Source organism: Cnephaeus nilssonii (genome assembly GCF_951640355.1).
Source record: "Cnephaeus nilssonii genome assembly, chromosome: 7".
Taxonomy (NCBI): Eukaryota; Metazoa; Chordata; class Mammalia; order Chiroptera; family Vespertilionidae; genus Cnephaeus; species Cnephaeus nilssonii.
Window position 1 is genome coordinate 69,632,054 of NC_137078.1, and position 27,769 is coordinate 69,659,822.

At 43.7% G+C, this 27,769-nt stretch overlaps 1 protein-coding gene and 1 pseudogene across 3 annotated transcripts in view; one reads left to right on the top strand and one right to left on the bottom strand.

Annotated features, from left to right (window-relative positions):
* EPS15 (epidermal growth factor receptor pathway substrate 15) overlaps positions 1 to 27,769 on the bottom strand; it is a 121,855-nt gene that overhangs the window by 21,998 nt on the left and 72,088 nt on the right. For both annotated transcript variants that reach the window (XM_079776933.1, XM_079776934.1), the window contains exons 13-19: positions 19,568 to 19,729; positions 18,975 to 19,172; positions 10,204 to 10,407; positions 7,410 to 7,526; positions 7,115 to 7,205; positions 6,124 to 6,159; positions 3,943 to 4,079 (exon numbers count right to left, since the gene is read on the bottom strand). In XM_079776933.1, coding sequence (XP_079633059.1) covers positions 3,943 to 4,079; positions 6,124 to 6,159; positions 7,115 to 7,205; positions 7,410 to 7,526; positions 10,204 to 10,407; positions 18,975 to 19,172; positions 19,568 to 19,729 — 945 coding nt within the window. The remainder of the gene's footprint in view (positions 1 to 3,942; positions 4,080 to 6,123; positions 6,160 to 7,114; positions 7,206 to 7,409; positions 7,527 to 10,203; positions 10,408 to 18,974; positions 19,173 to 19,567; positions 19,730 to 27,769) is intronic.
* Positions 24,872 to 26,193, top strand: LOC307103042 (putative MAGE domain-containing protein MAGEA13P; annotated as a pseudogene). Its single transcript has one exon. The product of its transcript is annotated as a putative MAGE domain-containing protein MAGEA13P (transcript).

Here is a 27,769-nt window from a genome sequence, read left to right on the forward strand (position 1 = left end):
AGTGTTCTTATTCTTAAAGTAGACACATCAACACCTACTTTGCAAGGTTGATGTGAAGATTAGGAATGTAAAGCACACAGAAGTATCTGATCATAGTATGTGGTTATTAAATAGTGATTGTTGTACTATGTATGTTCTTAAGACTCTGTCATTTAGTGGGAATTTGTACTTCTTTGTCAGACTAACATTCCAGATGTGTCTATAAAATAACAACAATTATTTTATTTTTCTAAAACATCAATGTTTTTCTTTAAATTGATTTTCATTATTTCAATAATGCATATCAAACATTTCTAAAAACCTTTACTTAACACATTGCAGACCAGTAGTTTTATCGCTAGTTTTACCCAGTGGCAAGATAAGTTTCTATTGAATGAGTACAAAAAATGTTTTACATAAATGTTAAAGGCACACTTTAAAATTAAAATACCCATTGCATTTTGAAGTTACTTATTACATTTTCTTACAAGCTAATATCTTTTTAAAGTATGATACTTTGTAAAACACTGTGTATTATGAAAACACGAGAATTCTTGTGACCCATCCGCAGTGTGTTTTAAGATTGGCATATGGATTTCGGAGGGAGCCGGCCCTCAGCCTCCCTGGGAAAGGGGCTGCATCCGCCACCACCCATGCCCAGTTTCCCATCCCAGCCTGGGGGCCCCGGCCCAAATTGGGCGATCGGGGCCTGCTGGCCAGGGGGAGGAACTGGGAAGTTGGCCAGCAGGCCCCATCTGTGATCGAGGCCTGCAGGCTAGGGGCAGTTCCTGCATTGAGCGTCTTCCCCCTGGTGGTCAGTGGGCGTCATAGCAACCGGTCGTTCTGGTCATTCCAGTCGTCCAGTCGTAACAGTGGCCTAGGCTTTTATATATATATATATATATATATATATATATATATATATATATCCTATCTAATAAAACAGTAATATGCAAATTGACCGCACCTTCGCTACACCCATAAGCCACGCCCACCGGCCACGCCCACCGGCCAACCAGGAGCAAATATACACGTTAAACCAGCAAAGATGGCGGGGGGAAAGGGCAGCACCCATGTCAGTGAGATCCAAGCCATGATGGTGGACCAGGGCAGGCGGCGTGGGTTAAGGCCGGCAGGCGGCTGCCCAGGTCCGCCATCCCCGATCGCGGACCTGGGCAGGCGGCGTGGGTTCACGCCCGCTGCCGCCTGCCCAGGTCCGCCATCCCCGATCGCGGACCTGGGCAGGCGGCGTGGGTTAAGGCCGGCAGCCGCCTGCCCAGGTCCGCCATCCCCGATCGCGGACCTGGGCAGGCGGCGTGGGTTAAGGCCGGCAGCCGCCTGCCCAGGTCCGCCATCCCCGATCGCGGACCTGGGCAGGCGGCGTGGGTTAAGGCCGGCAGCCGCCTGCCCAGGTCCGCCATCCCCGATCGCGGACCTGGGCAGGCGGCGTGGGTTCACGCCGGCAGCCGCCTGCCCAGGTCCGCCATCCCCGATCGCGGACCTGGGCAGGCGGCGTGGGTTCACGCCGGCAGCCGCCTGCCCAGGTCCGCCATCCCCGATCGCGGACCAGGGCAGGCGGCGTGGGTTAAGGCCGGCAGCCGCCTGCCCAGGTCCGCCATCCCCGATCGCGGACCTGGGCAGGCGGCGTGGGTTCACGCCCGCTGCCGCCTGCCCAGGTCCGCCATCCCCGATCGCGGACCTGGGCAGGCGGCGTGGGTTAAGGCCGGCAGCCGCCTGCCCAGGTCCGCCATCCCCGATCGCGGACCTGGGCAGGCGGCGTGGGTTCACGCCCGCTGCCGCCTGCCCAGGTCCGCCATCCCCGATCGCGGACCTGGGCAGGCGGCGTGGGTTCACGCCGGCAGCCGCCTGCCCAGGTCCGCCATCCCCGATCGCGGACCAGGGCAGGCGGCGTGGGTTAAGGCCGGCAGCCGGCTGCCCAGGTCCACGATCACAGATCACGGACCAGGACAGCTGCCTGCCCAGGTCCATCACTGATCTCAGAGCTGGGCAGGCAGCGTGGGTTAAGGCCTGCAGCCGCCTGCCCAGGTCCATGATGAGGGATCACGGACCAGGGAAGGCGGCGAGGGTTAGCGCCCGTAGCTGCCTGCCCAGGTCCGCCATCACCGATCTCGGACGAGGGCAGGCAGCTTGGGTTAGCGCCCACAGCCGCCTGACCAGGTCCTGGATAAGGGCTTCGAGTCAGCCATTGCCAGTGGCAGCTGACTTAAAGCCCCTATCAGGGATCATGGACCAGGTCAGGCAGCGTGGGTTAAAGCCCACAGCCGGCTGCCCAGGTCCGTGATCACCGATCTCAGAGCAGGGCAGGCAGCGTGGGTTAAAGCCTGCAGCAGGCTGCCCAGGTCCACGATCATGGATCACAGACCATGGCAGGCGTCATGGGTTAGCACCCGCAGAGGCCTGCCCAGGTACCGGATCACGGATCCAGGTGGCGTGGGTTAGCACCCACAGCCGCCTGACCAAGTCCCCGATAGGGACTTGGAGTCTAGCATAAGGAAAAGAATAGTCAGCAAAAGCAGGAGACAAGGTTTCATAAGTTCTCCCCCAGGTCACCACTGTTCTCTTATACATTTTAAGTATCCCAGACTTTGCATGATGGGATTTGATTTGAATTATGCCTGATAGAGATTTCATGACATGAATTGTAGGCTCATTCTTTCTTTTTGTGGTTGCCTGACTGAGAAAGGCCTTGGAATGAGAGAAGGCACTTTTATTTTCCTTTTTCATTCTTTAGAGGCTGAGGAATTACAGTTATATGAAGAAGTTAGTGAGAGAATGAAAGTCTCATGCTGTATTATTCTGTAAGTTTTATCATGTGGACTATCAAAAACTTGGTGGGATCCTTTTCAAGAGGTGTTACAAAAATTATGTTGAAATTAACATTCAAGAGTAAAAGGAGAGAAGTGAGTGGTGGGTAAAGGAAAGAACTTTGTCCTAGAAACCAAATAGAAGCCACATAAACCTTCAGATTCTTACTCATTGTGCTTTGGAGGTATCCTATCTAATGAAAGAGTAATATACAGATTGATCATCACTGCAACACACAATATAGCTGCCCCCATGTGGTCAAAGATCCTGCCCCCATGTGGACACAAGATGGCCACCACAAGATGGCCAGCAGGAGAGGGCAGTTGGGAGGCACCCAGCCTGCAAGGGAGGGCAGTTGAGAAGGACTAGGCCTGCAAGGGAGGGCAGTTGGAGGTGATCAACCCTGCAGGAGAGGGCAGTTAGGGGTGACCAGGCCGGCAGAGGAGGGAAGTTGGGGGCAAACAGGCTGGCAGCAGAGTGGTTAGGGGCAATCAGGAAGGCAGGCAGGCAAGCAGTTGGGAGCCAGCAGTCCTGGATTGTGAGAGGGATGTTCGACTGCCCGTTTAGGCCCGATCCCATCGGGCCTAAACGGGCAGTCGGACATCCCTTGAGGGGTCCCATATTGGAGAGGGTACAGGCTGGGCTGAGGGACAACCCCCCTCCGTGCACGAATTTCGTGCACCGGGCCTCTAGTGTGTATGTATATATATATATATATATATATATATATATATATATATATATATATATATATAGATATATATATAGATATATATAGATATATATATAGATATATATATATATCTATATATCTATATATCTATATATCTATATATATATATATATAGATATATAGATATATATAGATAGATAGATAGATATAGATATATATATAGATCCCCAATGGAACAATATTTGGTCCTTTGAAGAGTAGACTTGATTTTTGGATGACATAAGTTATCCTAGTTAATTCCAGTGGGTGATCAAGCTCTGAACTAAAAACTAGATGGGCTGAATGAAACTAAAAATCCTATATGGCCATCAGAAGTAACCTAAAACAGGATTCTTTCACCTGTATATTGCAAGAAACTCACAACACTTGTTACCCATTTAATAGTTTTTAATCCTCCCACTTACCGATGTAGTACTGCTATTGCTGGCTGCGCTGAAAGGGTCAGTACAGGAAGTGACAAAGGGATCAGTAGAAGATTGTTTGAAGAAACAGTCAGATGCAAATGGATCTGAACCTTTGAAAGGATCACCTCCAAATGGATCTAAGAAAATACAGCATTATTATGAGACTAAAAAACTATTACATTGAATTTCCTGTCAAGTGAAGGCATGACAACTGCAGTAATAAAAAGATATTTTGTTATTTTTTTATCAGTCAAAATACTTTATTTTTTTTAAATTTATCTTTATTGTTGAAAGTATTACAGATGTCCCCTTCTTCCCATCTCCATTTTGAACTCCTACAGAATCTAAGTTAGGTACTTTCTATTATGACTATTGATCTTTAAAAATAGGTATAGACAGTTCCATCTAGTTAAACAGCTTTAATTAACATTCTTTCCTACTTGTTCACAATTCACCCAAAGCACACCAATAATTCCAACACTTGATACACAAATGTTTCCTGTATGCTAGGCTCTAATAATACCTCTAAGTTGGTTCTAATTGGGGGTGCTTCTAATTGAAGGAGGGGGGACTAGAAATTCCTTAATGATTTTGATAAAAGATAAGTGTCCTTAAAAAAAAAATCCTCACCAGAGAATATGTTTATTGATTTGAGAGAGAGAGGAAGAGAGGAAGAAACATTGATGTGAAAGAGAAACATTGATCAGTTGCCTCCTGTATACACCCCAACCAGGGATTGAATACACAACTTTGATATGTGCCCTGACTGGGAATCAAACCAGCAACCTTTTGGTGTAGGGGACAACGCCTGAACCCAACTGAGCCACCCGGCCACGGCAAAAGATGAGAGTCTTTTACATAATAAACTTATTTTTTAAAACTAGCATATAATTTCAAGGGATCCCATTTTAAGACCCTTAACTTATGCTATCATTAACTAAAGAAACAACAACAAAAACTTTTAAATGTCTTTCTTTCTCTAGTTCAAGGGTAACAGCCAATATTTGGAACAGGTTCGCAAAGCAAAACTAAATGGTACAAATGATTGGCTTTATTCTAATGCAAAATCCCAGAAAAAGAGTATCTTAAAGCCTGGCTGGTGTGGCTAAGTTGGTTGAGTGTCATCCCATGAACCAAGAGGTCACTGATTCGATTCTGGCCATGGCACATGCCCAGGTTGTGGGCTCAATCCCCAGCAGGGGGCATGCCGAAGGCAGCAGATCAATGTTTCTCTCTCCTCGATGTTTCTATCTCTCTCTCCCTCAAATCAATAAAAACATACTTTTTAAAAAATAATATCTTGCCCTAGCTGGTTTGGCTCAGTGGATAGAGCATCGGCCTGCGGACTGAAGGATCCCAGGTTTGATTCCCCGTCAGGGCACATGCCTGGAATGTGGGTTGGATCCCCAGTAGGGGGCGTGAAGGAGACAGCCGATCCATGATTCTCTTTCATCATGGCTGTTTCTATCACTCTCTCTTCCTCTCTGAAATCAATAAAAATATTTTTTTTCTTAAAAAACCTGACATTTAGTAAATCTTTTAAGATGTTTCTTTTTGCCCTAGCTGGTTTTGCTCAGTGGTTGGAGTGTCGGCCCTTGGACTGAAGGGTCCTGGGTTCAATTCTGGTCAAGGGCACATACCTTGGTTGCAGGCTCTATCCCAGGCCCCAGTTAGGGAGTGTGTGGGAGGCAACCAATCGATGTCTCTCTCTCACATCGATTTTTTCTCTCTCTCTGTCTCTCTCCCTCCCTTCCACTCTCTCTAAAAATCAAAAGAAAAATATCCTCTGGTGAGGATTAACAAAACAAAATAAAACCAAACCAAACAAAGATATTTCCTTTTCCTCCATTCATTGGAGTAGAGTGTAAAACCAAAGTTCTAATCCCTGTAGTGTAACTCACTATACTTACCTAATCCTTGACTAATAAGGAGAAATAAGTGTAAATATTACTAAAAGCATCAAAGTATAAACACTAATGTCATTTTTTTTTAAAGTATAGTTAACAGTTAAGTAAATTCACAAGAATCTACCACTTCCTCTCTAAAAATGCCAGGCACACACAACATCTTAGTGAGACTTTAGATAAGTTTCAAAACTAAATAAAAAGGAAGTCCATTTCCTATAACTACCCATTAGGATCTCTCATTCCTAAATACAACATAAATTTATAATATACTGACCAATTTTCCCAAAAGGATCATCTTTGAAAGGATCACCTGTGATAAAATAAATAAGCAGAAATCAAAATAATATTTACTATGTGGCACCATTACTTAAGGTAACTTTAAAACAAAAGCACAGTTTCTTAAAGCAATATTTGTTTCATTAATTCCACCTCAAAGTAAATAAAACAGTGAATGCCATCCACCTTTAGGAAACATTTAAAATAATAAAGAGTAAAGGTAGAACATCAACACACCTCATAAGAGAGGCAAATTTGAATCATAGACAACTATACTTATCTCTTGATCACAAGTTACAGAAGGATGAGAAAAGACAGGCACGACAGGAAGAATTTTACTAAAAATCTCTCCTCTTCACAACAGTATGGAATGAGTATTACCATCACCACTAGACTCATTACTGCCATGACTCTAAACCAGTCACGCTTAGTGTCATGGCAGTAATGAGATCAGTCTGCCATCTTTAAAACTGATATAAATTGACCTATCAGTTTCACAAGGTGATTTTAGAAATAAAATGCAAAAAGAGCTTTAACACAAGTAGTATTTAGCATAGTTTAGAGTGACATCAGATAGCTTAATTTATTAAACTTATGTTTCTTCAATAAGACTGTAGGAAACTTAAGGGCAGGGATCAGGATACTACTATAGCTTCCATTACTTTAAAAGCATGATATTGGCACTTTTAATAAATAACTGCTTATTGACTTAAGAGTGCTCCATATCTCTCCTTCTGATCCCTATTCTGAAGAAGAAATATACTCTTATTCGGGAGTTTCTAAAACATAATCAAAGGCTTAGTCCCAGGATTTAAAGATGTTGCGTAAAGATGACAAATACCAACATCTGAGCATATAAAACCTTACTCTCCACTCTACTTTTGTTATAACAAGTAGGCTCTCAAAATTGAAGCCCTAATTCTTATACAGTTTATATATTTAAAAGCCTTTTTTTGGTAAGTCTGTAATATAAAAATAAGAGTACTTACTGCCAACGAAAGGATCAGACTGGAAAAAATCCAAGTTTGTATCTGCAACTGGATCTGTCAGGGAACTTGATTCTACGGTAAATGGGTCTTCCTAAAAATAATTTTAAATAAGAAAAAATATTTTAGGAATCAAAGTTTTAAAAGGTAACATTTTAAAATAACATGCTTTGAAAAATCAACTGATGGTAATATAAGAATTATTTCTGCAGCATAAAGTTCATTTAACACATTTTTCTTTTTCCTTAGCATAAAGAAAACCACCAATAAGAGCATTTATGTATAAAATTTTTTTTACCTCTTTTGAATGGCTGTCACTGTTAAATTCAGGACAAACTTTTTCATTAACAGCTGCAGTCACCACTTCGATTTCATCAGTCACACCACAAGGCAGTATTTCAGGACTACTTCTTACCTACAAAATATTAATGCCACATGGACTAACAATGTGTTTTCTACTTGGCAGAGAAAATGACAAAGAAAACCCCAAAATTACTAGAAAATAAAAAGGCAAGCAGAAAATATTCACTGAATGACTTCTCCATAATCTTTCTTGGGAAAATGGTATCATCAAGCAGAGATGTCACTGAGGTCTTCCTTAACCACTTCCCTTTGGTCATCCCTCAGTTAGATTCCATGTCTTACAGTATCTACCTCCTACCTTTTTTTCAGATTCTTCCCTTCTTTTTCATCCTCACTATCACTATCATCCATTTATATCATTTCTTGTCCAATTATTATAGTAACTTTCCAATTTGTCCTTCCTTATAATAATCAAAGTAATAGATTTAAAATATATATCTGATCTTAACCCTCCAATGGCTTCCCATTGCTTTCTGGATTTATAATAGTAGATAATAAGGTTTAATGCCCTGGCCAGTTGCTCAGTGGTTAGAGTGTCAGCCCATGGACCGAAGGGTCTCGGGTTCACTTCTCAGTCAAGGGCACATACCTCAGTTGCAGGTTTAATCCACGTCCCTAGTCAGGCCCGAGCGGGAGGCAACCAATCGATGGGTCTCTGATCTCTCTCTCTCTCTCTCTCTCTCTCTCTCTCTCTCTCTCTCTCTCTCTCGTCCCTTCCACTCTCTCTAGAAATCAATGGAAAAAATGTCTTCACTCCTTGGATGAGATTAAAAAAAAAGTGGCAGGGGCAATCTCCATTTAACACCACATTATGTCTTTGAAGAATAACCTAGTAATTTTACCTTTTGTGCTTAAAAGAAAATTCTATAATGTGTCTAACACTGTACTGTCTAAATAAAATCAAGTTAATTTTACATCTCTTACTGCTTAATTTAGACTAAATCAACTCTCACATAGACCATTCCAACAGTCTTAATATGTGTCCAATCCCACTCTCCAATTCACTTTTCACATTTCCTAAAAGGTAAGTTTAATCCTGTTACTTCTTGCTTAAAATTCTTAAATGTCTACCTACTTTTATATGATAAGTTCTCCAATGCTTCAAGATAAATTCAATTTTCTTCTTTTTTTAAAATCCTCATCCAAGGATATTTTTTCCATCGATTTTTAGAGGGAGGAAGGGTAGGAGAGAGAGAAACATCGATGTGAAAGAGACACATCGATTGGATGCCTCCCACATGTGCCCCAAGCAAGGGCCAGGGATTGAACCTGCAACCCAGGTATGTGCCCTTGACTAGGAATGGAAACCTGACCCTTGGGTGAGTGGGAAGACACTCTAACCACTGAGCTATATTGGCCAGGGCTACATCCAAATTTCTTTTTTTTTTAAATATATATTTTATTGATTCTTTACAGAGAGGAAGGGAGAGGGATAGAAAGTTAAAAACATCGATGAGAGAGAAACATAGATCAGCTGCCTCCTGCACACCCCCTACTGGGATGTGCCCGCAATCAAGGTACATGCCCTTGACCGGAATCGAACCTGGGACCTTTCAGTCCACAGGCCGACACTCTATCCACTGAGCCAAACCAGTTAGGGCTACATCCAAATTTCTTACCATCTGGCCCTTTCTGACTGAAAAGTGGTCATTTTTATCCAGGTACACATCACCATCACCCAGGGAATTTGTTTTTAAAATATATGTACCTAGCTATATCCCAGAAACTCAAGTTTGGAGTAGGGCTCAGGCATCTATATTTTGATAAAGTACCAGAGGTAAGGCAGGCGCCCACCAGGAGAAAGCCACATCTCCTATCAATACTCTCCCACCGTCACAAGATACTCTTCAAAAACTTCCCACGACCCTGTGAAGCATGTTTTCTCCCACCTCAGACCCATGCTAATGCTGCTTTCTCTGCCAGGAATGTACCACCTCCTTTGCTTACATATCCCTTTCTCACTTTGAAGGTCCCTTGTGAAGTTTTCCCTACAACATCTTCTCTGAGCCCCCTCCACGCTGAATATCCCATGCCTCCTTTGTCACAGCCCTTTGACACAGTGTTACACTACTAGACCGTGCTGCTTGAAGGCAGAGTTCCTTTGTCTTTTTTCTCTGTAGCTCTCACACATAACACAGCAGTACTCTTTTTTATTTATTATTGATTTCAGAGAGGAAGAGAAAGGAAGAGAGAGATAGAAACATGAATAATAAGAGGGAATCATTGATTGGCTGCCTCCTGCATGTTAGACTGAGCCTGCAATCCAGGCATGTGCCCTTGACCAGAATCGAACCTGGGACCCTTCGGTCTGCAGGCTGACGCTCTATCCACTTAGCCAAACTGGCTAGGGCACACAGCAGTACTCTTGCACAGTCAGTGCTCTCTAAATAACTGGTAAATAACTGTCCTCAACATTAGGAAATAAAACATTACTTTCAGCTCTGGGTGAGAATATTTAAAAACGATTTTTAAAAGTTATTATCTACAGAACTACTGTTTTGAAAACATATATATAAGTAGACCAGTTAAATTATGTTTTAAAATTGTTAAAACTCTTAGAACTGTTGGATTAGTTCCCACTCTGCCTCTCAAAAAAAGAAAATCTCAATTGTCCTCAGATAAGGCAAGGCCACATAGTTGTATCAGGTATGATATCAACAAAACTTTGATCTGAATCAATTTTTTTCCCCTGAAGTTGATTTTGAGGGTTAGGGAACTATTAGACTCACTGGAGACTCCTGGTGTATGGGCTCAGACTCTAGGTTGCTCGGGCCTTCAGCGTGTTCATTCAGGTTGGCTGTTTCACTGCTGCTGGTGCTGAGGCTGCAATAATCTGTAGTGCCATTTACAAGAATGCCGTGTGGGCTACTGCACCAATTTAATTGATTATTATGGTTTTCCAGCTCTTTCATTTCCATCAATTTCATTTGTATCTGTCAACACAAAATAGAAGTACAAACAGAATTTGTTACCAGAAGGACATGCAATGTAAACATGGCTATACACCTAGACTTGGTCAAAGATACATTTGCTTCTATAAGGAGAATATGCTGGGAATGATGCATGATGTAGTTCACCTCTTGAAATTCCAGTACATATGGATTTTGAAAGCTCTAAGAATTTTGACTCAAATATTTGCATACTGGCAGACCTTTAGGCTATAATTAGAAAAAGAAGGGTCAGGGTAATGGGAAAAGAGAGCAAAGTGACAGAGCAAGAGAACATTTTGTAGTGAAGCATTAGAAGAGATAAAGGAAGTTTTGGACCCATCCATACTCTTATTGGGAAGGAGAGGAGTGAAGACAAAGGTAATATGAGCTCTGGGATTTCTTACTAATGGGCTAGAGCAGTGGTTGGCAAACCACGGCTTGTGAGCCAAATGCGGCTCTTTGGCCCCTTGAGTGTTCTAACGCCACTTCTTCAAAATAGACTCGCCCAGGCTGAAAACCGAATTCTGCGCATGGGCCACGAAGTTTCAATCGCACTGTACGTTCGCGCCCGCATGTGGTATTTTGTGGAAGAGCCACACTCAAGGGGCCAAAGAGTCTCATGTGGCTCGCGAGCCACGGTTTGCCGACCACTGGGCTAGAGCTCTAGGAAGTAGTCTCTAAATCAGAGGCGGGGCACCGTTTTTCTGCCAAGGGCCATTTTGATATTTATAACATCATTCGTGGGCCATACAAAATGATAAACTTAAAAATTACCCTACTATATTTGGTAAAAAGTTTAATTAACTCGCCCTGGCCGGTTTGGCTCAGTGGATAGAGTGTCGGTCTGCAGACTGAGGGGTCCCAGGTTTGATTCCGGTCAAGGGCATATATATTGGCTGCGGGCACATCCCCATTGGGGGGTGTGCAGGAGGCAGCTGGTCGATGTTTCTCTCTCATCGATGTTTCTAGCTCTCTATCCCTCTTCCTTCCGCTCTGTAAAAAATCAATAAAATATATTAAAAAAAAAAGTTTAATTAACTCACTCCTCATGCCTTGGCAGGGCCAGACCAAATGATTTCACGAGCCTTATATGGCCCTCAGGTAGGACGTTCCCAAACCCTGCAAATCTAAGCTATCTAAATATGCTAAATAAAAGGTACTCGAAGTTTTTTTTATCCCAATATCCAAGTGACTTTATACTCTTGGGACAATAGTGGGACACAGAGGGTAGAAGTCAATAAATTTTAATACACACACACACACACACACACACACACACACACACACACGTTGGGGCCCACTGGCAAGAAAAAATGCTTATTTATACTAACATCTGTAAAGAATTTACAAATATCTTAAAGAGATTGAGAAGGCAGAATAAAAAATGTTTCTGAGTAAAAAGGAATATTCTAATTTTTCATAAAGTATATTTATTTTAAATGACATTAAAATTCCCTGTATTTACGCTTTTTGCTTTTAGCAAATATAAAAATGACCCACTGACATTTCATAAATCCAGACTCTGTTCATGTAACCTTATTTTCCCCATAAGGTTTTTAAGTTGCTCAATTTGAAATCTGTAATTTACCACAGATCGTTGGGGGTCATAACCCTGGGAAAGATCATGATTTTGGATTGGGAGACAGATGTAAATCCAGTTCTGTCAATTTCCAGTTAGGTGATCTTAGTGAGAGTAACCTCTCCAAGTCTATTCCTTAATCCAGAGGGAGTAATAATCACCTGTTTATATGAAGCAAAGAACTCTGTGAAATGTAAAGGACTATGCAAATAACATGTAAAAATGTGTGTAAAAGTTCCTAGCACACTGCATTTCCCACTACTATAGCAAATTTTTCCTGTTCCTATTCCACTAATTCACCCATCTTTTATTTATTTATTTTTTTTCCTTTCCAATTTTTTTATTAAGGTATTATATGTGTACATATCTTACCATTGCCCCCCCCACCCCACTCCCATATATGCCCTCACCCCCCAGAGTTTTGCGTCCATTGGTTATGCTTATATGCATGCATACAAGTCCTTTGATTGATCTCTTATCTCCCCCATCTCTCCCTAACCTTCCCCCTGTAATTTGACAGTCTGTTTGATGCTTTACTGTCTCTGTATCTATCTTTTTGTTCAATTTTATAATGTTCTTTATTATCCATAAATGAGTAATTCACCCATCTTTCAAAAGTTAAAGACTTAGAGCTCTTTGAGGACAGAGACCACACTTTTTGTTGTTGTTGTTTTGAGACCACAACTTTTGGTATCAACTTTGTACCTCCAATGATGCATACTGTAAGTGCTTAATATATGTTCACTTAATGAACACAAGTATTGTGCGTATAAATTTAAACAGTGGGCATCAGGAAGCATATATATATATACCAATTTTTATACTACACATTTGTAACACACAGCATATATGTGCCTTGTATGTTGCTAGTGCTAAACAGCAGTGGCTTATAAATATTTTTTTAAACTTTAATATTTTTTTAAACAGGCGTCCTCAAACTACAGCCCGTGGGCCACATGCGGGTGTTTTTACTGTTTTGTTTTTTTACTTCAAAATAAGATATTTGCAGTGTGTATAGGAATTTGTTCATAGTTTTTTTTAAACTATAGTCCGGCCCTCCAACGGTCTGAGGGACAGTGATCTGGCCCCCTGTTTAAAAAGTTTGAGGACCCCTGCTTTAATCCATAGGAAGAAATATATTTTACATCCTAACTCAGTAAATATATATGTATTTATTTGGATGTCTCTGTGTGTATATCTATAATAATAAAAGCGTAATATGCTAATTAGACTGGACGTCCTTCCGGACGAAGCCAGGGCTGCGAGGAAAGCCCGGGTCCCGGGTGCCTGCTGGCGGCCAGAGGGAAGCCCAGGTCCTGGGTGCCAGAAGGAAGCTGGTGCCAGCAGCCAGGGGAAGGAAGGCCTACTGTGGCACGAATTTTGTGCATCGGGTCTCTAGTGTATACATAAATATAAACACATCCTACCTAATAATAGACAAATATGCAAATTGACCATACCTTCGCTATGCCCGCGATTGGCCAGGAGGCACGGGGGGGCGGGACTCGGGGTGGCCGGGGTGGCCGATTGGGCCGGCGGGACGCTGAGCTTGCATCGCCAGTGGCGGCTCGAGCTCAGCGTCTGCGCCATGGCTGTGCTGCAGCACAGAAGGGGCCTCTGGGGCAGTGAGCTCACGTCCCGCTGCGCGGACCATCAAAAGCAGGGGAGCTGGGTGCCTGTCCGCTCAGGCACCAGGCCTTTCAGAAGCCTCCAGCGGGGCAGAGGCTTCTGAAAGGCCTGGTGCACCAGCGGACAGGCACCCAGCTCCCCCGCGATCGAAAGCAAAAGTGTGGGAGCTGGGTGCCTGTTCACTCAGGCACCAGGCCTTTCAGAAGCCTTCGCCGCGCCGGAGGCTTCTGAAAGGCCTGGTGCACCAGCGGACAGGCATCCAGCTCCCCCGCGATTGAAAGCAAAAGCGTGGGAGCTGGGTGCCTGTCCACTCAGGCACCAGGCCTTTCAGAAGCCTCCGGCGCGGCGAAGGCTTCTGAAAGGCCTGGTGCACCAGCGATCAAAAGCAAAAGCGTGGGAGCTGGGTGCCTGTCTGCTCAGGCACAAGGCCTTTCAGAAGCCTTCGCCGCACCGGAGGCTTCTGAAAGGCCTGGTGCACCAGCGGACAGATACCCAGCTCCCCTGCAATCGAAAGCAAAAGCGTGGGAGCTGGGTGCCTGTCCGCTCAAGCACCAGGCCTTTCAGAAGCCTCCGCCGCACTGGAGGCTTCTGAAAGGCCTGGTGCACCAGCGATCAAAAGCAAAAGCGTGGGAGCTGGGTGCCTGTCCGCTCAGGCACCAGGCGTTTCAGAAGCCTTCGCCGCGCCGGAGGCTTCTGAAAGGCCTGGTGCACCAGCGGACAGGCACCCAGCTCCCCCGTGATCGAAAGCGAAAGAGTGTAGGGGACCCTACATGTGCATGATTCAATCATGCACTGGGCCTCTAGTTCTATATAATAAAAGGCTAATATGCAAATTGACCAAACAGTGGAACTACCAGTCGCTATGACGTGCACTGACCACCAGGGGAAAGACGCTCAATGCAGGAGCTGCCCCCTGGTGGTCAGTGCACTCCCACAGGAGGTGCACCACTCAGCCAGAAGCTCTGAGCTGGGATCATGGCTGGTGAGTGCAGCAGCAGTGTGGGAGCCTCCCCAACCTCTGCAGCAGTGCTAACGATGTCCAACTGATGGCTTAGATCTGCTCCCTGTGGGAAGCGGGCCTAAGATGTCAGTCGGACATCCCCCAAGGGTTCCTGGACTGTGAGAGGGCACAGGCCGGGCTGAAGGAACCCCCCCCCCACCGCAAGTGCACGAATTTCATGCACCAGACCTCTAGTATATAATATAGACACATATATAATCATACATAGTTTATATATGATTTCACATACACATATATGCTTATACAGTGGTGAAACAAATTTCATGAATACTTATCCTTACTACATGTAATGCACTCTGATGTTTTCTATTCTTTCATTAAAAACTAGTGGCCCGGTGCACAAAATTTGTGCACATTAAAAGGGAATTAATTACAGGAAATATTTTAATATTGCTACTTGCCCTTTATAATAGAAGTGTCAGAGATGAAAGAAAATTAGTAAAATGTATATGAAAATCTCCCTCCTGTCAGAGTCTGGGGCGCGCTGCAAGACCCAGAGTCAAGTCCCATCCACCCACACGTGCTTTGAAATCACAGGAGACCCAGATCCGGCCGGCCCCACCCCCATCAAGCCCCTCTGGGCGGGGGGCACAGCCTCAGGTCCCCCAGCCTGGCACCAGGCAGGGGGCACAGCCTCAGGTCCCCTGGCCCGGCGCCAGGTGAGGGGGCGCAGTCTCAAATCCGTCAAGCCCTGCTGGGCGGGGGGTGCAGCCTCAGGTCCCCCAGCCCAGCGCCGGGGCAGGCGTTGCGGCCTGAGGTCCCCAGGCCTGACGCCAGGGCGGGGGGTGCAGCCTGAGGTCCCCTGGCCTGGCACTGGGGCAGGGGGCATGGCCTGAGGTCACCCCGCCTGGAGCTGGGGCAGTGGGCGCAGCCTGAGGTCCCCCGTTAAGCCCCGCCGGGCGGAGGCTGTGGCCTGAGGTCCCCTGTGAAGCCCCACTGGGCAGGGGGCACGGTTTGAGGTCCCCCATCCAGGCCAGGCACCATGCAGCCTCAGGTCCCTGCTGTTTGGTCGTTAGGTGACGGCATCCTGACTAATTTGCATATTATCCTATTATTAGATTCATCATGACCATTTAATCAATTTCCATACCTACTACAACCTTGCCATCAAAAATTTAAAACCTTAACACTAAAATAATACCCATTATATAGATGCAGTAGTAAGTGGATATACTAGCCTATTAATTCTATTTAGGGCAGTTTGTTCCCCATAGTTATGTCCGAGACCATAGAATCTTGAACAGAACTAGGCATTCTTGTGTCTGGCTCTCTCATGCACTTGTCACTAAGTCTGTGTTCTTCCTTAGTCTCCGAGTAAACTTAAGGTGATATAAAAAAAATACATCATGCAACACAAGCTCTTTGTAAATTGTGCAAGAAAAGTGCAATAAACTATTAAAACACCTTTAACCTTTTGCACTCGGATGTCGAGTGTGACTCAACACGGTTAGCATCGGTAGCAGGAATCGAGAAAAAAGCAAGCGAGTGCAAAGGGTTAAAATACTTGTATAAAAGCAGCATACATCGTATAACCACAAGAGATTTAAGGTCAGAGGTTCTTTGCTTTTTTCTTGCTTCAAGTACTAGGTAAGAATTAAAGATGAGGGTGTGAGGGTCAATTTGCATATTACCCCTTTATTATATAGGATTAGAGGCCCAGCGCACAAATTGTGCGCAGGTAGGGTCCCTAGGCCTAGCCTGCAATCAGGGCCATCTTCTGCCCGTTCACCAGTCCCCAGTTCCGCCCCGCAGCCACCACCAATCGATCAGAGCATGCAGGTCAGGGGGAGGGACCAAGAGGTCTGCCTTCTGGCCCTCTGGCCAGTCCCCAGTCCCGCCCCGCTGCGCCACCCACCCTGGTTCCCGTTTGCCATCCGCTGATCCATTGGAGCCTGCGGACTGGGGGGAGGGACCAAGAGGTCTGCCTTCTGCCCACTCGCCAGTCCCCAGTCCCGCCCCACTGTGCCACCCACCCCGGTTCCCCTGTTCACCATCCGCTGATCCATCAGAGCCTGCAGGCCAAGGGGAGGGACCAAGAGGTCTGCCTTCCACCCACTTGCCACTCCCCAGTCCCACCCTGCCACCACCCACCCGGTTCCCCGTGGTTCCCCGTTTGCCATGCTGCGATCGGAGCCTGCGGGCTGCGGGGGAGGGACTGAGAGGTGGTCAATGCACCTCATAGCGACAGGCTGAGCGGTCATTCCGGTTGTTATGGTTGCTGGGCTTTTATTATATAGGATAGCCCCAAAATAGGAAGACTCCAAATGTCCATTAACTGGGAAGGAATAAATAAAATACCTATGAACATTCAATGGAATACAATGTTGATATACGTTACAACATGGATGAATCTCAGAAACATTATGTTAGGTCTGGTCAAATAATGGAATCGATATCCCCTCCCCTGGGAAACTGACCATTAGATCATTTTATAACCAACATTCCCTTTGGCTTAGACCACATTCCATTTGCTAAGAGCAGTAACTTTCCCCTCTGGATTTGCCCAGGATCTGGACCTGCCCAGAGAATTCCCCACCAAAAAAGCTCACCTAGAGTCCTTTAAAATCTGTGATTCACCGTCCTGAGTGCTAGTGCCATTGTGGAGCTCAGCCCATCTGGTTTCCAGATGACCTAATAAATTTATAAATCTTTACCACTTTCAGCCTCTTGTGTACCTCCTTTGGCGACCCTAACACAATATAGTTACAGTTTGTTCAAATTCAAAATAAAAGGAGTGGGCTATGTCCAAAAAAATAAATGGAGCCACTTTAAATGGAGCCAGAGCTGTCATGCCAGAGGTACTGCTTTGTACATCTTATGCCTCAAACTTCTGGAATGTTAAAACAGGGTGTGGCTCTGTGGTCAGAGTGTCACCGCACACCAAAGGATCTCGGGTTTGATTCCTAGTCAAGGCCACAAACCTGGGTTGCAGGTTTGATTCCTGGACCCCAGTTGGGGGCAGGTGTAGGAGGCAAGCAATCGATGTGTCTCTCTAATACTGATGTTTCTCTCTTTCATTCTCTCTCTCCCTGCCTCCCTCCCACTCTAAAATCAATGGAAAAAATATCCTCAGGTGAAGATTAACAAAAAAAAAAAAAAAAAAAAAAAACAACAACCCAAAAACAAAGAATGACAAAAAAACATGGCAAAATAACCTTTGGACTGGGCCTAGGGCAACACTGTGTCCCAAAAAACTGTTTGCAAATGAAAAAACACACACACAGTTATTATGACTGCTGGACTGAAAATTAAAAATGTTTAAGGGGAGGGGGTAGTGGGGGCTGGGTGGAATTGGGCAAAGGTGGGAGAAATGGGGGGGATTTGTAATAGTGTCAACAATTAAAACAAATAAACAAAAAAGTTTAGAATTAACATCACTATGTTATATTTATCTGAACCAATAGAAATGCCTTCCTTCAATCAATGTAATTATTCCCCTTCCACTTCTCATAAAAACACGATATGGGTTTCTGCCTAGTGTGTCCCAAATAGCTATGCTTATTAATCACAAATAAATGCTTTTTTTCCCCTCTCATTTTGAAAGGTCCTTCCTTTTATTTTTAAGTTAATAGCTACATGGTCTCTATGCTCCTATCTAACCATCTTACTATCATTCTATAAAATATTCTCCATTTAGGAAGGCCTAGAAATAACAAAGCAAAGGATCTATATGCTGAACCCACCACAATACTGCACATTTATCTCTATAAAAACCAGTTTTCTATTTTAAAAATTAAAAGTTGCCACATAAGCAAGACCGATTTCAAAATTAGAATCACAACAAGATACTGGGTTATCTATATATATAAAAAGCCCGTGGCCCTATCGCCCTCATGACCAAAGACTGACGCGGGTGGGCGGGGGTGTGAGCACACTCGGGTGGGCGGGGCCTCGCAATATCGAGCGCTGGCCTTCTAGTTATTTATAAAAACACCCAACACTTAGCATCTATGTATCAAACACTATGCTAAAATGTCTCACAGGTTTTGCTTCATTTAATCCTCACAGCAGCCCTGAGAGGCAGAGGTATTATTAATTCTCCAATTTTAAAGATGAGGAACCTGATGCTAAAGTGATTCAGATAGTAAGTGGCAGAGCCAGCACTTAAACTAAACCATCTTAACCATGACTCCAATGATTATTATCACACGTACAAAAATGAATGATAGTTTAATTTATGACAGGTGACAAGAAACCTGTTTGTATGAAATTACTGAAAAATGAATAATAAACTAGGCAGAGAGAAAAGAGCAGAAGTTGAGAAAGTATTATTTACTACAAGGATAGGTGAGGGCCCATCTGAGCATATTTCTCATATTTCTTGCTGCTACAAAGACTTACTGAACTAATTTCCTGCTGTGAATCTTGCAGGTGCTGCTGAAGAGGTCCCAGCTGGGCCTTCCCTGACTCCACACTCTCCTCCAATTCTGCTGTTTCTTGCTGCAGGCGACTCAGCTCTTCCCTAGCTTTGGCCAGCTCTTCTTCATAAGTGGAGATCTGTGATTCTTGACTAGTTAATTCAGCTTTCAGGGATGAGATCTATGATATGGAGGTGAATGAGAAGAAAGAGGAATAAAAAAAAAAGAGATTTTATTAAAATGTTCCATAATACAATACATTTGTTTAGCTTACTATTTTGGTATTTTTAAATGTAAACATTTGATAGAAAAGACAATTAGGGAATAAATAGTTAAAAGGCACAGGTACCATACTTACAAATAAAATTTGGAAAAATAGTACATTAAGTGCCCTATTTTCCCTAAAGAAAGCCTGTAATTTCTTAGTGAACTAAGTTCCATTTCCTTCATGTGCCTGATGTTGATTAGAGATTGCCACCTAATGACAGCAACAACAAGAAACAGATAATGTTTCCATTTTAAGCCAGGGAAAGCAACTAAGGTGTAAATACACAGCAGTAAATGGCCAGTCTTTACCAGCTGGGCCTCCTCAGAGCATTTCTTTCTGACTTCCCGGAGTTGTTCCTCCAGCTGGGCTTTCTGCTCATCCAGCTCATCGAGGAGTTCCTGTACTTGCTGTTTCTGGGCCTGGAGATTTTGCAGATTAGTACTCTCCCTTTGAACTTCATCTTGAAGATCCTGAAATATAAGAAAAGGAACATATTTATCTTCTTTGGAGGCAGGGGAAGATTAAGCCAACAATTTTTAAGAGCCTATTTAAGGGAAGGAAAATAAAATATTATATATATATATTTTTTTAAATATATATTTTTATTGATTTCAGAGAGGAAGGGAGAGAGAGAGAGAAACATCCATGAAGAGAGAGGATCATGGGTCGGCTGCCTCCTGCACGCCCCACACCTGGGGATCCAGCCCGCAACCCGGGCATGTGCCCTTGACCGGGAATCGAACCCGTGACCTCCTGGTTCCTAGGTCCACGCTCAACCGCTGAGCCACGCCGGCCGGGCAAATAAAATATTATCTTATTAAGTATATTGTATTGGTGGATTGGAGAACTCGTAGCTTTAAATACAATCTTTACTTGAGGACCTCTTCCCTAGATTCCAGATTTAGATACCCGATTTGCTTACTCAAATCTGTCCTTGGATGTCTGATGACTTTCACAAACATGTCAAAAACTCCTGGCATCACCCGCCCCCCGCCCCCAAATCTGCCTCATCCTCAATCTTCCCCTCCCTTTCAGTTTGTCTGGCCAAAAAATATGTCATCATCTTTCACTCTTCTCTTTCTCTAACATCTCAGCTCCAATCCATCAGTTTATTTTCAGTACAGCAGCCATTGTTAAAAACCTATGTCAGATGATGTCATTCCTCTACTCAAAACTCTACACCGACTCCCCATCTCCTTCACTGTAAAAACCAAAGTGCTTACAATAGCCCTACATGATCCCTTCTCTCAACTTCATTTCCTACTGCTCTTTCTTGCTTGCTCAATTTCAGCCATACAGACCTCACTGTTGTTCCTCAAACATGCCAGAAATGCTCTCTTCTCAGGATCTTTCACTGATTATCCCCTCTTCCTAGAAAGTTCCTCCCCCAAGAATCTACATAGCTCAATCTCTCATCTCTTTCACTTTTTTGCTCAACTATTACTTTCTCAGTGAGGCCTTCCTCAGGCCTACCACTAACTACTACAGCCCTCCCTACCTCTAATTCTCCTTCATATAGAGCATATAATTTTATTTACTTCCTGTAACAGTTTTATTGAGATAACGTACATGCCACATAATTCACCCATTTAAAGTATACAATTCAATTGTTTTTAGTATATTTACACAACTGTGTAACCATCATCATCAAAACAATTTTAGAACATTTTCATCACCTCAAAAAGAAACCCCAAATATTAGCAAGTCACTCCCATTTCCCTCCTGATCACTCCAAATGAAATCATACAATATGTGGGTTTTGTGACTGGCTTCTTTATTGCTTAGCATATTTTCAAGATTCATCTGTGTTGGCATAAAATAATTATTTTTCTTAAAAATATATTTTTATTGATTTCAGAGAGGAAGGGAGAGAGAGATAGAAACATCAATGATGAGAATCATTGATTGGCTACCTCCTGCACGCCCCCTACTGGGGATCGAGCCCGCAACCCCAGGCATGTGCCCTTGACCGGAATCGAACCTGGGACCCTTTGGTCCGCAGGCCAACGCTCTATCCACTGAGCCAAACCAGCTAGGGCAAAATAATTATTTTTTAAAACTTTATTAAGGTATAATTTACAAGCCCTTATCAGTGTGGCTCAGTTGGTTGACCATCATCCCATACACCAAAGGGTATAATTTATATACCATAAAATTTGCCTAACTTGTTATCCTCTTTCTAATTCTTTAAGTTGTAGGATCAAATAGTTTATTATTATTAATTTTTCTTGTGTTTTTTTTAAACATAGGCCTGTAGTGCTATGAACTTCCCTCTCAGGACTTTTTTTGCTGTGTCCCAGATATTTTTGTGTGTGTGTGTGTTTTCATTTGTTTGCAAGTTTTTTATTTATTTCTTAACCTCACTGATAACCCCACTCCTTGTTTAATAACATGCTATTTAGCCTCCATGTGTTTGAATGTTTTTGAGTGTTTTTATTGTAGTTGATTTCTAATCTCATTCCATTGTGATCTAAGATGCTTGATATTATTTCAGTCTTCTTGAACTTGTAGAGACTTATTTTGTGTCCTAACATGTGGTCTATCTTTGAGAATGACCCATGTGCACTTGAGAAGAATGTATATTCTGCAGCTTTGGGGTGAAATGTTCTATAAATGTCAATTAAATCCATCTGATCCAGTGTGTCATTTAGAGTCACTGTTTCCTTGTTAAATTTTTGCCTGGAAGATCTATCCAGTGAAGTCAGCAGGGTGTTAAAGTCTCCTACTGTGACTGTATTGCTGTCAAATTCTAGAAGTTTTTTTTATATATTTAGGTGCTCCTATATTGGGTGCATATATATTTACCAGGGTTAAATCCTCTTGTTGGATCAATCCCTTTAGTATTATGTAGTGACCTGTGTGGTCTCTTGTGATGGCGTTCATTTTGAAGTCTATTTTGTCAGATGAGTATTGCTACCCCAGCTTTTTTTCCATTTCCATTTGCATGGAAAAATGTTTTCCATCCCTTCACTCTCATCCTGTGTGAGTCTTTTGTTCTGAGGTGGGCCTCTTGTAGACAGCATATAATTGGGTTATGTTTTATCTTCAAACATGTTCTCTATCCCTAGCTCACTTTCTTCTCCTTCTGGCACACCCATTATGCAAATATTGTTACATTTCATGTTGTCCCACAGCTCCCTTAAGCTGTCCTCCTGTTTTTTAATTGTTTTTTCTTTTTGGTTCTCTGATTTTTTCCTACCCTGTTTTCTAATTCACTGATCTGATCCCTGGCTTTCCCTAATCTGCTGTGTATTCCTTTCAATGTATTATTTATTAGTGCTATGTCATTATTTTTGACTAGTCTTTTTTCATAGTTACTATATCTTTTCTCATGCAGTTGAGCATCTTTGACATCATTATTCTAAACTCTATACCTAATAAATTTCTTATCTCCATGTCATTTACATCTTCTTCTGGAAAATTCTCTTATTCTTTCATTTGGGGGTTGTTTCTTTGTCTCCCCATTTTGGCTGCCTATTTGGGTTTGTGTCTATGTATTAGGTAGATCTGCTACAACTCCCAATCTCTAATGCAGGACCATGTCAGATGCTGTTTCTGACTGGCCCTGAGTCCTCTCTTTGGAGCTATCAGCAATCCACAGCTGTGGCTCCCCCTGCTGGGGCTGGGTGCCTTTGGAAAGGACCAAGATGTACACCAGGCTCTGCTTTCCCTAACCCCAAGCCCAAAAGGAAATCAGGCAAAGACTCAAAGCCTCCAGAGATCCACCTATGCCTGAAGTCTGACTGTTATTCTCAGAGATGTAATTTGCCTCAGGCTATAGACCACAGGGTGGGGCAAGAGGGCTTCCAACAGGGTGGGGGCAACTGTCTTCTCCCCAGTCAAAAACCTTCTGGATAGCAAAGGTCCACTGGAGAAAGACATCCTCTGTAGCAAGAGGGAATGACTCAGCACAGAAAAACTGAGTGACTTCCTTCTGAGCTCAACCCTAGAGCCCCCAACCCTGGACTCTCCTCACACAGCTCCAGTCCACTCTGCCCTCCCTGTGCTGGATCCCAAGGTAAGTGGCTGCACATGAAGTTTTGTGCATTGGCCCTTTAAGAAGGTGCCTGCATACCCAGCCATCTCTGGCTGGCAGACAGCAACTGTTGCTTTTCACAGCCAGATGTTCTGTGGGGGTCCTTTCTCAGTTCTGGTTCTCTGGACTGGGGTTTAGACTCCAGAGTTCTCAGTGTGAACTCCTCACGGCTGAGATATCCCTCCATATACTCAGCTGCTGTCTGTGGAATCCTGGCCAGCTCTTTTGTGCCTCCACACTTCCTACCATTCTCTATGTGGTCTCCACTTTCCATCCTTGGTTATCAGGGTTCTCTCCAGCTAGTCTTCAGTTTATTTTTCAGGGTAGTTTTTTCAGTATTTTAGTTGTATTTCCAGTTTGGTCCTGGGACAGTATCAGTGTAGCTTCCACTTACTCCATTGCCATTTTTAATCTCCTGCAAACACTTTCAATAGTGCTTACAATGTGCTAGGTACTCTTCCAGACTTTTTATGTATATTAACTAATTTATAATCTATATGACAGATATACAAAGTAGGTACAATTATTATTCATTTTACAGATGAGAAAACGAAGGCATACGTGAGCAAGTAACTTGTTCAAAGTTTGTTAGCAAGTGATGGATTCAAACTAGGTCCAGAATCAGCTCTTAACCACTATGCTATATACTAGACTAAATGTCTCACACATGTGTGCCACTATTTTTCAAATACAGGCATACCTTGAAAATATTGCAGGTTCGGTCCAGACAACTGCAATAAAGCAAATATTGCAATAAAGCGAGTCACATCATTTTTTTTTTTTTTGGTTTCTCAGTGCATATAAAAGTTATGTTACTACTATACTGTAGTCTATTAAGTGTGCAATAGCATTATCTCCTAACAATGTGTATACCTTAATTCAAAAATACTTGTATTGCTAAAAAATTCTAACCATCATCTGAGCTTGTTGGAAAAATGGCACCAATAGAATTGCTCAATGCAGGGTTGCTACAAACCTTCAAATTGTAAAAAAAAAAAGCAATACCTACAAAGCATAATAAAAGGAGGTATGCCTGTAAACGTAGATGCTTCTGTGATTAAATAAAACACTGATCAATGCTTTTTATAATTGCTTTTCATCCTATATTTTCTCTGCCAACTAACTAAATCTAAATTATAACTATCATTCTGCTCTCTTTAAAATTTTTCTTCGAAAGGGCCAGCACACAGTCAGGATCTGAGATGAAAACCTTCATGAATGAGGACTGAGGGGTCCACCCACCACAGAATAGTGTGAACCCCATAGAATCCCACTCCACCCCTAATGTCATTCCTGGGAGACCCTTTGCAGGGCTGTCAGGATAAGTAACCCTCCCCCCTCATTTCCAAATCTGGGAACCTGGAAGTGACCGCCTTAATTAGAGGGAAGCAGAGTCAGATTTGCCAAGGGAGAGGGCTCAGGCAGTTCCGGGAGTCAAAGTGATGATCCGGTGGAACAACTGAACTGACTTCCCACTACAGAAGAGAACAAGCCTCATCCTGTTCTGGGCCTGCTTTCAGCCCAAGGAGGCCCTACGCACGATCCTTGGATATAGTGTTTTCCAACTCTGACTTTTGGAGTCTCATGGAGATAAGGCTTCAACTGAGATGACCAGAATCAGGTCAACAAGGTAAGGAGTCCCAGACTCTGCCAATCACCAAGAAGTCTGAAGAAGGTGAAGCTTAGTGGCAGCGATGTGACATCAGATCAGCAGAGGAAGGAGTCCCAGGTGCTGCCAAGCATCAAGATCTTAGGAGATAGGCCAACAAAGAAAACAGCCCAGTGACAACTGAGAGCACCTCTAAAGAGGAGGCCTATCAGTGGGTCCCAATTGCCCACCCTCCTGTCAAATGGCCCCAACACAAGTCATGCCTCATGGTCAGAAGAGTAAGAGCTGCAAGCTTAAGGAAGACCTTCAGGCCCCAAGAGAGGCACAGGGCCTGGTAGGTATGCAGGCTCCCATAGCTGAGGAGGACGAAGCCACCCCACCTCCTCCTCCTCTTCTCTCTTCTTTGATCCTGGGCTCTCCAGAGGAGGTGCCTGCCACTGGGACACTGAGTCTTCTCCAGAGTTCCCAGAGAACCTGCTCCTCCTCCACTGCCATCACAGTCACTCCTTCGAGCAAATCAAATGAGGGCTCTAGCAGCCAAGAGGAGGATCCAAGCACCTCGCAGGTTCCACCAAATCCCGAGTTCTTGTTCACTGAACTGCTAAAAAATAAGGTGTCTGAATTGGTGCACTGAGTATCAAGTATGTAACAAAGATACCCATATCACAAAGGCAGAAATGCTGAAGAATGTCATCAAAGAACACAAGGATCACTTCTCTGTGATCTTCAACAAAGTCTGTGAGTGCATGGAGATTGTCTTTAGCATCGAAGTGAAGGAAGTGGACCCCACCAGCCATTTCTATGTGCTCATCAAATTACTAGATCTCACCTACGATGGGATGCTGAGTGATGACCAGGGCATGCCTAAGACTGGCTTCCTGATAACTTCACTTGGGCAAAATCCTTATGAAGGGTAACTGTGTCCCTGAGGAGAAAATCTGGGAAGTGCTGAATATGATTGGGGTGCATGCTGGGAGGAAGAATTTCATCTATGGGTAGCCCAAGAAGCTCATCACTGACAAGTACCTGGAGTACCAGCAGGTGCCCAACAGTGATCATCCACACTATGAGTTCCTGCTGGGTCCAAGAGCCCAGGCTGAGACTAGCAAGATGAAAGTCCTGAAGTTTTTGCCAAAATCAGTGGGACTGACCCCACTTCTTTCCCATACTGTTATGAGGAAGCTTTGAGAGATGAGAAAGCCCAGGCTGAAGTTGCCTTGGATGATACTATTGCACCCGCCAGTGAAAGTTCCAGTGTCATGTCCAGCAGCTTCTCCTGCTCTGAGTGAAGTCTGAAGCATATTCTTCACTCTCCATTTGAAGACAATGGCCAAAGTTCTAAGTAGTGGAGGACCAGGATGGATATGGAGGGAACACTTTAGTGTTCTGTTCAATATAGGTGATTTGGAGATTTTCTCTTTTTTGTTGTTTCAAATGTTCCTTGTAAAAAAAAATTTTAACTAGCTTCAAAAAATAAAAATGCCAGCCAATGATGATCATCATGAAAGACTTGCCTAGTGCTAGCATTTCATAAGTCTATTGCAGATTCATAATGGTGAGCTCTGTACTTTATCGTTAATTTACCAGCACCACCTAAATTTTTCTCATGCCTAAATTTTTTTAAAAAATTATTTTATTATTTATCTGTTTGTTTTTCAACATCATTTTTATTTTTAATCCTCACCCGAGGGTAATTTTCCATTAATTTTTAAAGAGAGTGGAAGAGAGAGGGCAAGACAGAGAGAAATATCAATGTGAGAGAAACATCGATTGGTTGCCTCCTGCACTTGCCCTGGAGCCTGCAACCAAGGTACATGCCCTTGACCGGAATTGAACCCAGGACCCTTCAGTCCACAGGCTGACGCTCTATCCACTGAGCCAAACCAACTAGTCATGCCTAAATTTTTAACCTAACCTACACTGTTAACTGATTCATACTCAAATACAGACATACTGTTTTATATATGTACCTTGCAATGGCTCTCAAAAAAGACATGCAATAAATACAATAAACATATAATTATTTTTCAGCTTTTGTTTCTTCTTATTCCATATGTCCAACTTCATTTTTTAAAAAATAATTTATCAGATAGGAGTGCTCTTTAATCACTTAGCTATTTCAAAAATATATGATGGTTCCCCCTCATCTGTAGAATAAAGTAAAACTGGTTACAAAACACATCAGAACCTTCAAATCTAAGCCCCAAACTACCTTCTTCTACTACCTTCTTTTCCTTACATTCACCTGTGCACATCCTCAAAAGACCCTCTTCCTTTTCTAAGCCATTTCCTCTGCCTCAAAGGCCTTTCTTACCATTGCTATCTGGTAACTCACTAATGACTCTTAAAGGCCCAGCCAAATTTAATCTCCTCTGACCCACCTTGAGCTTCTTTTACCTATGCTCTTATAGTGGTTTGTACCTAACCTCTATTATCACACTTAGTACATTATATTATAAACTAGAGGCTGGGTGCATGAAAATTCATGCATTGGAGGGGGGTCCCTCAGCCCGGCCTGCGCCCTCTCACAGTCTGGGAGCCCTCAGGGGCAGGAGGCAACCCAGCGATCAGGGGAAGGCGACGCCCCATCACACCTCTGCTGCTGCCACTGCCGGCAGTGCAAGCCTCGGCCAGCCTTGTTACCTGAGCCTCAGGCAGCCCTGGGCGGCTGGGCAGCCACCATCTGAAGCTTGCCTGCGCCTTGGGCTGGCCGTGGCAGCTAGGGGACTGAGGGGACTGGGGGACTCCAGAGGCATCATGGCTGCCGCCCTGGCAGGGCTGAGGGGACTGGGCGCCGCCACCTTGTGGCTGTGGGCACCGCCATCTTTGAGGGCGTGGCAGTAAATTAGCATATTCCCTCCTTAT